Genomic DNA, 12,394 nt, shown 5'->3' with positions numbered 1-12,394 from the left:
CTAAGGAGGTACCAAAAAGAAAAAGTTTATGGCCAGCAAGTATTGTCTAGGTTTGCATACCTGCAGTGTGTCATTTGTTACATTGTTTCATATATATGTGAAATGTATGAATTCTAATGTAATTACAGCACATATAGCTATATATTTGTGTGTGTATATATATACCTTATTATTTATTCCATGTACTTAGCTCTTTAGAAACTGAAGGCTAGGAGTAAGTTTTGCCTGCATGTTACATAATGTGACAGGCTTTTTTAAGTGATATGTTCTCAATAACATAGATTTTTAATCTTGTTCTCTAAACATTTTAAAGAGATGGAGGAGCTGGCAGAGCATGGTATTTTCTTGCCTTATAATATGCAAGGACTGACAGATGAGCAAATCGAAGAACTGAAGTTAAAGGATGAGTGGGCAGAAAAGTGTGTACCAAGTGGTGGAAGTGTCTTCAAGAAGGATGAAATTGGGCGAAGAAATGGACATGGTAAATCAATCATAAATGTTTGTTTCTTTTCCTGCAGGCACAGATAATCTATAATATAATGAGGAACAGGAAAACTGTAATTCTGGATCTGGACTTGTACCTCACTGTCCTGGAAGGTGAAAAAAAAGAGTTGATATTAAGTATACATATTTCAGGCCAGCATGTTAACTGGCTCATGTTTATCTGCTAATTATAAAAATAATCCTATAAATAAACTATATTAAAGGTACTTGTAGATTTGTTAAGTAGTAGCTATTTCAAGAGCCTGCGTTCACAATAGATCAGCTAAAATATCAGTTACATATTAAAGTCTTCTGTCTTGGATTAGGGCCTGGTGTAATGTTGATTTAAAAGCGTAAGTAGTAGTATATCTCTTCAGCACATGTGTTATTTAACTTTGCAACTGTAGTACTTGGAAGTATACTCCCAAGATAAGTAAACAATTATCAGAAGCAAGTTTGACTGTTTCACTTTAATTTATTCTTCCCATTTTAAGTGCATACTTGTGTACTATTTTTCTCCAGAGGCTCCAAGATACATTAACAGGTTGTTTTTCTAATATTTGCTGTGACGCAGACTTAACTGAACTCACTCCTGTCACTTTTTCCTTCTGCAACTCCAGCCAAGTGGTTTTGCCTTGGCACTTGGTATGTGCATCGACCACCACTTTAGAGTCGAGAGCATCAGGACTGATTGCACAGAAGAGACGGCGATTGTCTTCTTGCTGTCTGTCCCTGTACTCCTGACACCACAAGAGCCCTTGTTGGGTCAGCAGCCCTTTAGACGTTGATTGCAGGGCAGCGCAGTTAAGGAGGAATCTTTGAATAACTTGGTCTTAACTTGTCATATGCAAACAGCTTACTCCGAGTGTCTTACTTTGGGGAAAATAATTCTTCTAACACAACACATTGCCCAATCAAATTTAAGCCTTTGCTGAACTTGCCTAAGAGATTATATTATAGTGAAATGTTTTCCCTCCTGACTGTGTTCTCAGAAATAGCTGAGTGTCTCGTACGTAGGCATGTGGACAAAGCCTGTCTTGTTTGGCATGGTTGTGAGCAGTGTCGGGCCTTACAGTAAAAATTTGCAAGCAACGTTAATGTAAGGACAGTACCACTTGTAGTTGTACTCAGGCATTTATTTGTTAGTGGGAGGACAGCTTTGTAATATTAACAAAATTATAATATTGAACAGCGTGTAAATGTGGGCCAAACTAAATACCATCAATAGCATTTAAATGTTCAGCTGTGAATAATTATGATTTAATTGTTTTTTTGTTTTTGAGGAAAGGCTTTTTATAACAATTAAAATAGGTAACTATAATATGAAACACACATTGTATTTGCAAAACTGCATTTGCTGAATTGAAATAAATTGAAATTTTAATTGGAAAAAAGTCAGAAAACTCCAAGCTCTTGTCCCCTTTTATGCACATCTGCCAGCACAGCCCACAACAGTCGTAAGTACCATGGGAAAGAGAGTCTTGGTTTTGGTTGTGTGAGTATGAGATTATGGCTGTTGCTTTCTACTCAGCACTTTCGTCCCAAATGAAGTTCCAAATACCAATCAAATGTCTTTGTGGAAAAGTAAGTTTGGTTCTTCCAGGAGAAATACTGTTTTGTTTCTTAAGTTAGTAGGAAATGGCAATGAACTAGCAAACTGGTAAATAGACTGCAACTTAGTAGTGTCTCTCTTGCTTTGTGATTTAACCATGTTTCATTTGCTTACAGTAGAGAATAACCTGGACAAGTCGTTTGCTTGGTTTCTTTGTAGTAAGTGTAGAATATTAAATATGCATCTCTTCTTTTTAGCTCCAAATGAAAAAATGCAGCAAGTTATAAAGAGGACAATAGAGGAAGCCAAGGCATTAATCTCTAGGGTAAGTTTCCTGAAGTAGCGTGTGGTATGTAGGACTTTCTTAATAGTTGGGCAGCTTAAGAAAAAATAGACTTTTTTCAGTGCAAGGGCTAACAATTTTTGAGTAATATCATGAAGTGATGTGAACAGTCTAATAAAAACTGATGTTTCTGTTAATGATTTTCTTAATGGCTTTTGGCAACCTGGTTCAACAAGTTAAGGAATCAGATGTTAAACTCCAAGTGAATGCTGGCAGCCGAGACCACATTGAATGATTAAATCACATTTAATTTTATCCACACGCTCTTAATTTGCTATTGATGCATTCTTTAGACGGATGCTTGTCGTGTTTTCTGGTGAAAAATTAACTGCGTTCTGTGATGTTCCTGGAAGAAAATACCTTTTGCTCATTAACATAGTCTTTTGAGTTTTATGTATAATTAATTGAAAAATGTGTTCTAATCTCTTAGATTAGGCCTTGGTTTTACAAGCACTTGGACTCATGCTCAGTCCCAATGAGTTTGTGTGTTTAAAGATAAGTGTGAGGGTATGCCCTGATGGGACTATGGTCTCAATTATTCAGCTTCACTTTACCAAATCTGTAGATGCTCTGTATTGTGTCTCAGCTTTCATATGACTTTGAAATACAAATTAAGTAATATTTATTATCAGATTGCTTTTTTGGAAACATCTGCAAGTAATTTTCTTCTCCCCACCCCTACAATTCTGGGAATTAGTATGTGTGGAACTTTGAAACAACTTTAAACCGGTTATGCAAATAGATAATGTTACTGAATTTTTAGTGTTGCCTGTGCACTTAAATTGGCCTTCTTGGCTGTTTCGTTGCTGATAACAGTGTCGTATCAGCCATTTAGAGTGAGCAGCTCAGTGTTTCTAAAGGCCTCAGGGAGGTAAGCAGAGGAACTGCCCCATTGCCTGGCAGTGCTTCCAGTGCGCTGAGTTGCACCAAACCTTTCCTGAATTGAGGCAGGATTTCAGCCAAACTGTTCTGAGTCATAGCAAAATCTGCACAAAATGAGAGATGTTTCAGATTAAAGCTTCTGGACTACAAAGATTTTCTCCAGATGGACTTTTTTTTCTGTTGGATTGCATCTCATCAACTCTATTTCTAAACAGGGAGGAAATTAATAATATGTAGTTTTACTTCTCGAGTCAAAAATATCTGTAGATCTGGTCTCCACTTTGCAGGTCTTCCTGGGGTGAAACTTCCAACTATATACCATGTTGTCATTTACAACAAAAAGTTGCAAAATTGCCACACTGCATGCTGACTTACTCCAGAAATTACTGGAGTGAAATTACTGGTGAATGAAATTAAGGATAGTTTGTGAAGTGGTTTGTTGGGTTCATCACTTTATAGTGATGAAAATGAAGAAATATGCCTGTATTTAAAACATTGATTGAGAAATCAATTGTACTTGCCAGTTAACTAGTTTAAGAATGTCCACAAGGAGGCAACATTCTCTTATTCTCTTTTTTATAAACCTTGTTACTTAAAATATCAGAACTGTTAAATCCATAAGCAAAAACTTTTTCTTTCTCTTCCAGATACGTCTTGTTTTTCCTCTATCGGTTGCAGTAGGATTTGGAATGATCTCAAGTATTTGATCTTACAGATCTCTGCATAAGCTGTGCCATATGCCAAGCTTTACTCTTCTGCTCACATGTGCTCTATTTTTTTCTCTAATTTTAGGCCCCTTCTCTAGCCCTCACTTGAATTCTACTGGTTTGAATCTTGTTCATCAATCACAAGTACTTGGAACAAAAGACTCCCCATCCAGTTTCTGTGGTCATATGCGTACTTACTTGAATGCCTGTATCCCACAGACATTTGTTACTAAATGCCTCCTACACAATTTAGTGAAGATCTCTCTTCCCCTCCTCCCTCCACCCCCCCCAGTGTAAGCAAGCTAAATGGAGGGGGCAAAAGTGTAGTGATGTATTCAGAAGTCGGTATTCAAACGAGAAAATTTGTACTTTAATAACTTTGTGCAGCCAGTTAGCTTTGCTCAGATATCCCACTGTTGAACCTTTGAACTGACTACAAAGCAAAGTCTTTCTTCATATTTTTTTAAATTACCAATGATCCCTGCCTGTATTTCAGAAACAAGTTCAGGCCAATGTGTGTGTTAATATGGAGATGGTGAAAGATGCATTGGACCAGCTCCGAGGGGCTGTGATGATTGTGTATCCGATGGGATTGCCTCCACATGATCCAGTTAGGATGGAGTTTGAAGATAAAGAAGACTTGTCGGGAACTCATGTATGCAGTAATGTATTTGAATTATATGAGTGCCTAGGTTAAATATGTGCTATGCTGTTCTCCATTTTATCAATGAAGGTTGTTTTCACTTGCATGACAAGTTTTGTTTAATATTTTTGTCTGATAGTTTATGTAAAAGCACACCAATAGCTTAACTAGAAATAAGATGAATGAAGTTTATTTAAAATGTTACATACAAAGTTCAGGTAAGTCTGGGACTCATTTTAAATAGCTTGTAATTTCTTTCTAATGCCAGTGTTGAGAATTTATTGCCCGAAGTGTTTATGTCAGATCAAGATTGAATGGAATATGAACGAAAATGCTGTAGATTGGTATGAGGAGAAATATGTAGCAAAAGTATAGTGTAAAAATTACACTGGCCTTTCTGTTAGACATTCCAGAAAGATTTTCCCAGAAAATTTTTCTGGTTTTGGAAAAAAGCAAAGAACAACCCCCCCCAACACTTCAACTTGTTTGTTTATTTGTCACAGGCTGGACTTGAAGTTATAGAAGAATCAGAAGCACAATTATGGTGGGCAGGAAAGGAGTTGAAAGAAACAAAGTTGCTGTCTGACTATGTAGGCAAAAATGAGAAAACCACCATCATTGTCAAGATACAGAAAGTAAGTATCACTGGTAGATTTCTTTACAAGTTATTCACCTCTGTCTGTCTAGTTCTCTGTGGAAGAGAATTGTCCGTAGGTGTATAAAATGGATTAGATTCGTTCCGGCTTGAGTGTCTTAAAACTGTACATCTATTTTAAGGTTTTAATTTATTATGTTAGTAATTCCTTTGCCTGTCAGTTAAATGCTGTAGTTGCCATTACTTGCTCATTAGCACTTTTCTAAAGTACAGCAAAGAGGTATTTAAAAATAGATGAAATACAAACTGGAAAGTTTAAAAAAACCTCAACTGGCTCTCAGTTCCATCTCAGTGCAGAGCACTGAACAGACCCAGTCATTCAGTCTGCCCATTTTTTCTAATTGTACTTGTGAATGTTTTTGTCTCCATATTCTGGCCTTTAAAAAACAGTTTTAATGTTTTGCGCATACCTGGTGTGGATGCCTCTCATCCCCATTTCAGTCTGTTCTGTGTCTTAAAGACAGTGTCTGTAACTCAGTAATTTCCTGCCTGTGATGTCCTGAGCTTCTTGACAGCAGGTCCTCAAACTGTCTTAGTTGCCTTGGAAATGTGGACATGCATCTTCTTGGAGAGGACACGGGTTGTGGAAGAGCCTGAACTTAGGCCCTCCCAAAGCGTTCAGTGAGAAGTCGCTGAGTGCTAGAAGGAAGAACAAGCTGCTGGGCCTGCACCACCCTGTTGTGCTGTTGGCTCCAGCTCACCTAAAGCTCCCAGCTGAAATTTTTTTTAAAGAAATGAGACTTCCCAGTTGTCAGATGTGGTGAAGCAGATGAGGCCTTCTGTATTAATTGTGAACACAGGTCTGAATCATCCTCTGGAGTAATGAGCTAAAATGAGGCAAAGATCTCCTGCTGCTCCTCAGTTTTATGGACCTGATGCTTCAGCAAAAGCCAGTCATTAAGTGTGTACTGGTGTCTGTCGCAATGGTCATGTTCTTGCAATATCAGAATTAGTACCACGCTACTGTTCATTGTTTTTTTGGACAAAGTGATTTTGTACTAACTGCGCAGTTGTGTTCATCTCTGGTGAGAATGCCATAATCAAGGGGAGAATGTTTGGTGTTTCAATTCACTTTCAGAGCTTTGTCAGAAGATGCTCATCCTTTTCGTGTCTATATGTATGTATGTGTATATATATATAATACCACATTCAGAGGGTGCTTTTGTGAATGTCGGATGTCTCAGAGTACTTAATCCATAGCTCAGAATTATTCTGGAGCTGCATTTCAGTTCCATGTCAGTGAGAGCTTCTCTGCCACAGAAAGCATTAATGTTTATGGCAAATGTTATTATCTGCAGGTGTCTCCAATAGAATTCCTCAAAGATAAGTCAAGTGATTTATGTGTTTGTCATTTAGAAGACCAGAATTGCTTTCTCTTTCCTATCAAGGTGACTGAAAAATTGCATGACAATTCAACAGCCATTGAAGTATAGGCTCCCAGGAAAGTTGTCTTACTGTTTAATTAGTTGATAGACCTCTTCAGAGAATGCAAAGTAGTACGGTGGTTTTCTATCTGACAAGGGATGCCTGCATTCTTGGGTTGGAGAGCTGATTTAAACCACCTCAGACCCTTTTTGTTCCAGAGAGGATTCACCATCTCCATTCAAACTGTTCTGTTTGCTGTTGTTGACAATAGCTGTCATCAGCTATTTTCTGCTGTGCACATCATTCCTTTCATGAGGACAGTTGCCTGGAAAAAAATTTTTTGCTTTTATTTGTAGTAACAAATAAATTTAATTTTATTTGTAGTGTTTTTTAACTGCCTTCCTTCCCTGCTTTACTAAGTCATATGCCATCTTGAGTCTGTATTAGCAGGGCAGCTAAAGATGGATGGGCCCATCCTGAGACATCTAGAACAGCCTTAAAGCAGAGAGATTTATTATGTCTTTTAGAGCGGAAGTTTAAGTAAAATAGACTCAATCCTGTTTGCAGCTTCCATTGATGTTCACAAAATTGACAGCATGATTCAGATGCTGAGGTGAAAAAATAATTCTCACTTGCAGCAGAATGCAGCAGAAGTTTCTCAACATTTATTTTCCTGTCCTGAGGGACCTTATTAAGTTTGAGAAATCCTATTGTCTGAAGAAAGATTTTGCTATCTTTGCACAGCAGCTTCTCTTTTGTATCACAAATGCCATCATAAATAAAATTTACGATTTCCCTTTCAGAAAGGACAAGGAGCTCCAGGGCGTGAACCTCTGATTAGTCATGAAGATCAAAAACAGATGATGCTGTATTACTACAGAAAGCAGGAGGAACTTAAGGTAACAGTGTCTTTTTACTGTATGTGAGCTGTGCTGCTGTAGACACTAACCGCAGGTTACATTCATTACTGCCGCCTTAACCTGTCGGTTCTGTTTACAGAAACTAGAAGAGGATGACGACGACTCATTTCTAAATGCTGAGTGGGCAGACAACCATGCTTTGAAAAGGCAATTTCATGGTGTAAAAGACATCAAGTGGGGGCCAAGATGAAGCTCTGCAAACACCTTTTTGCCTTTTTAAGCTGTTTGGTTGATACACCTGTTTGCAATAAGGAGTTGTGTTGTGTGCGGTAGGTTCTGCTGACAAAAGCTGAAGTTGTCACTTCCATAGCAGATGCCTGTTTCAGCCTTAGGTTTTCAATAAATGTTTACATTTCTATGTAGCTGTAGCAGCACTTATCTCTGCGAAGAATAGAATCAATCCTGTTGAAGTTCATTATTTTATTAGAAACTTGTAATTTGAATATGGAAATATTAAACTATTTCATAGATAATATATCTAGTAAATATGCATTAGAATGTTTGGTACTGTTTTGAGTGGTCTTTATACTTTCTTCCTGATTCTTGCATTTCTTTTAGATAGTACAGTCTGTTGAAGGTAATTTATTGTATAAGAAATCAATTTTCCCAGGCTAATCCAGTGCAAATTAGTGATTTTTATGTGCTTGTTTGCATTTCAACATAGCTAGTTCCAAACTATCGTTTTTAAATGAGTTGACCTCTTAACAATTGTTTAAAGGAAGTATTTTTATGTAAACACAAATAACACGAAAATCCTTGTGGAATGCTTCATTTTCATTCTTTTGGTTTAGTCTTCATTGACATTGGAAGCCAACCTAGTGATCTCATTCAGTTTAAGAAGCTGTTAGCCATGATGCTTTTATATAAAGATTGACAGAGATCTGTTTACAAAAGTAAGCATCATTTGCAAGTAGATTGGATACAATAAAACCAAGTTTAATAGGGCAAGATCTCTAACATGGAAGTATTTCTAAGATTATGACTGGATTAGAAGTGTTTAGTTTCTAACAAATCAACATTTTAAAATGAGAGATTATGAAATTTATTGGAGAATGTTTCCACTATACGCTTCATGTTTAGGATCCTATTACTGTTTCTAAAATGTATCATCAGTCAGTTCTGGGTTCAAGACTAACAAAGGAGGATTCTGATTTGGGGTACTGTGTGACTAATGGGTAATTAAATCTCTAGAATTATCTAGGTAGATAATTAATGTTTAGAAGCAAGTTACTCAAGTTTCACATGTTTAGACTTGTGTGTCCTTAAAGGAGATGCTTTTCTATGGAGCAGGTGTGCATACTCGTCAGGTCGCTGAGCAGTGGAAAGCCAGGGTGCCCTGAAAATTTTGTGTGAGGATCAACTGAGTGTTTTAAAAAGAGGTGAACCGATTGTGGGCACTCACAGCCAACAACTGAAATGGTGTCTTCGGTCATACCCCAAAGCAGTTGTCCCTAGGGCAGCAGGGAGCCGAGAACACCCACCTTTTCAGTTCCGCAGCGCAGAAAGGCAAGCCAGCTAAGGACGTTGGTTTTGTAGTTTGCAGTAGACTTCAGGAAACCAAGTTGCCCCTGCACACATGTGCTTCCTTTCCACCTGAGCCAAACTAGATCATGTTCAAAAACTCCATCAGTCTCAAGAACAGGCAGTTGCTCATCAGCTCGTAGTTTAAGTCAAATTTTAACGTGAAATATTTTTTGCAGGTGCCACGTTATGGCACTGTGGTGCTAGGGCTGCTCAGAACTCTGGAAGTCAGATGGGTTATGTTTGCTGTCTGAACTTACACCCACATTTGACATTTTTCATTGATAGTTTTTTTTTGTCTTATTCATGCCCTAATCCTTGTGTCAGGAGGGCTTAGTGGCAGAGACATTTGAAAACACAAACGTCTGAGATACTATCAACCAGAAGCTTCCTGTCTTGGCAAACCTGCCAGCGCAACAAGATGGAAGTAAATTCTGTGGTCTTTGACTGTCTGCTAAAAATACCTGGCCATGGCTCTCCAGATTCACAAATCTCAATACTGCTAGCTTGAATCTCTCTGCTTGTTTGAGTCATTGTAAAATAACAAAAAGTGTTTTGCTAGCTGTTTTTTTCCATTGCAATTTAAAAATCATCATTTTCTTTAAGTATTAGTATGGTTGAAGGGACACTGATCAAGGTAAACTGAAGTGTTTGTTGAACTTGCAGCTGGAAGGTAGAATACAGAAAAGAGAATTAATGCCATTAACTATTAAAGGTGTTTTTACTTCAATCACTGATTCTTCTAGGAAAGTTTTGTGTCTGGTAGGTGTTTTTCGAATATCAACTTTACAGTAACATGGTTTTTACCAAAAAAAAAATCAGTATGTGGGATTTTTGTAAGTTGCAAAACTTCAAATATTTTATATTTTAAAATTACTTGGAATTATTTCCATGTGTCAAGAAAATGGAGCAGATTTTAAAAGGATACCTTGTTCTGCCACTCTGTCAGATGAAAATCTGTGTCCTATACAATTCTTGGGAGGTTTTTAACTATTTCTATAGCTGAAGGCTTTTTTCCTAATGTGCTCCTTTGCCGTCATCAAAGGTTGGAGTGAAGAAAAACTGGAAATACTTAATATCACTGGCATCATTGCAACCCACAGAGATATGATGAGTCTTCTCGATCCATAACTGGGATTGGCAGCACTCAGTGAAATAATTATAAAATCATAAAATTCATTTATTTATTATAAAAGCTGTTAGTCACCTAGCTCCAGCTCCTGATCAGTCCTACCGCTTGCAAGAGGCCCAGGTTGCCAGAGGTGTTGCTGTGGTTTTTAAGGGGGCTTCTACAGATGTAAAACCTCTCCCTCTCTCTTGCGATGCTCTCCTTTATGGGGTTCACAGGGATGTGTACGAATGCTGTCTGAGGTCCCAAATTTCAAAACAGGTTCAGGAAAGTTAATTATTTTGTTTGGGCAATTGTATATGTTCTTCAACAAAATCAAATCACTATAGATTAATGACAGGGTTGTTGCACGTTTGTTTCCCTCTTTTCCAGCAATGTCCTTCTGGCAGCCAGAAAAAAATGTAGCCCTGCTTATAAGCTTCTGAAGCGAGTTGTGTGGCAGCCTGGCACATTTTGTATCCAGGGGGGAGTTATAATGTGGCGGTTCCCAAACTAAATTCCTCCAGGGATTGCTTTGTTTCCCATGCTGCTTGTGACAACACTTCCCGCTCCCCAAAATCTCATCTTTTCTGTGTAAGAAGCCGGTTGAGGACAGCCAGCTGTGCCATGTGGTTTTTGTCCTGCCGACCTGGGGGGGAGATTCCCGAAAGACGGGCTGCCCATAAGCTACCTGGTCTAGAGATCCACTCTGGGATCGGGGGTTGCAATGTGACCCTACCTCACAGCACTTATTTATTGGCATTTATGCACCCCGGTACTTATTTGCCTGCTCCTCATGATTTGAAAGTAGCTTTTTTTAGTTACTTTAGTTACTTTAGTTTAGTCATAACTGCATTGAGATTAGTGGCCCTGGCAGGAAGCTTCCCAGATGTTTTGGATCAGTTATAATGAATGCTTGAAAATATCCAACTGAATCCCTCTTACAAATAGAGCTTTCATCTTAGATTAGTAGTATTCCGAGGAGTTTGTTCTGTGGGCTCCCAGTCCTGTAAATAACTGAAGTCATCGTTGGCTTTTGGCCACTTGATTTAATGTCCTTGATAGCAGGAAAGTATTCAATAGCAGAGGAGACAAAATGAAAATAACATAAGTGGTAAAATATCTATACTCCCTGGATCTCGTTCCTTAAACCCCGCTGCACATCCACGACCGCAAGTGTTCCGTGGCAAAACCCTAACGCGTTGCTTGCGCCTTCCTCCCAGCAGAGTTCTTTCTGCAACTGGCATATGCGTCAAAGGAGCCCAAGAAGCTTTAATGTATTTCCAAGACTTGTTGAGAGTTATTGTTTCGGTGAAAAAGAGACTTTTAAATTGCCGTTATATGGAGGATTTCAGAGGGGAGCGTTTGAACAGGACCTTTGATTTCGGTGCTTATAATATTGTCATTTCCTCTCCAAAAGCGAGGGAAAATCAGGAGTAGGAAGTAATTAGCACAGAAGAAACCGCATTCTATTCTACATACCTTTGACTGCTGTTCTCTGCTGTAATTGGCCATTTTCTTCTTTAGCAGAGAAAACGGTCCATAGGATCAATGCTCTTCTGAGCCCTCACAACAGCATCTGTGGATCTGCTGGATTCATTCCTTGTGGCTGAAATGGAATGAACTTGCTGGAGAAAGATGAAAGAGTACGGGAACAAAGCAAACCCTATAGATATTTGTATATCTGCTCTAAAGAATTTGAGAATTATGAGATAGGAACGCCACACGTAGGTTTGCAAATGTGCGAAAGCGTTTTATCTTTCTTCTAAACTGTTTATTTCCGGAAGTTTGATAGCAGAAGTGCCCTTCTAGAGGGAAAATCCGTTCTCGATCAAAGGACACGCACAGGGGAACGTTGCTAAAATGTTTATTTTGTGGCCATATCACCATCCTGATTAATGGAAATTTATATTATGTGTTGTGAAAGTTGCTAATGCCGTTATAGTCCTTCACGTGCTGTTGAGGTTTCCTTGAACAGGAGCATGAGGGGGAGCAAGGTGCTGTGTGGACGTGGCTCCTGCGCCGCTCCCCCCCCCCGGGAGGTCGGCTGTGCTCCCCGGGGCGCGAGGCGGGTGCTGCTCTGCCTTGGGACGCCGATGCCGCTCCAGGCCTGCCCCTCGCCCGCCGGTGGGTCCTTCTGACTCCGCAAACATATTTTCCTGTTTCGTTTTACCATGTGAGGGTCACGGGCAAAAGCCGCCAGGGAGCTTGCATT

The 12,394-nt window shown here is 38.9% G+C and overlaps 1 protein-coding gene across 1 annotated transcript; it reads left to right on the top strand.

Moving 5' to 3' along the window:
- Positions 1 to 315: 315 nt before the first annotated feature.
- LOC104077631 (chromosome unknown open reading frame, human C21orf59) lies at positions 316 to 8,048 on the top strand. Its single transcript, XM_009578923.1, has 6 exons — positions 316 to 481; positions 2,293 to 2,360; positions 4,464 to 4,622; positions 5,114 to 5,245; positions 7,434 to 7,529; positions 7,630 to 8,048. The coding sequence occupies exons 1-6, from the start codon at positions 316 to 318 to the stop codon at positions 7,738 to 7,740; spliced, it is 732 nt and encodes a 243-aa protein (XP_009577218.1). The 3' UTR covers positions 7,741 to 8,048.
- The last annotated feature ends 4,346 nt before the right edge of the window (positions 8,049 to 12,394 follow it).

The sequence above is a fragment of the Fulmarus glacialis genome, unplaced genomic scaffold (assembly GCF_000690835.1).
Source record: "Fulmarus glacialis isolate BGI_N327 unplaced genomic scaffold, ASM69083v1 scaffold27185, whole genome shotgun sequence".
NCBI lineage: Eukaryota > Metazoa > Chordata > Aves > Procellariiformes > Procellariidae > Fulmarus > Fulmarus glacialis.
The sequence above is the reverse complement of the archived record's forward strand: the minus strand, read 5'-3'. Positions and strand labels throughout refer to the sequence as shown.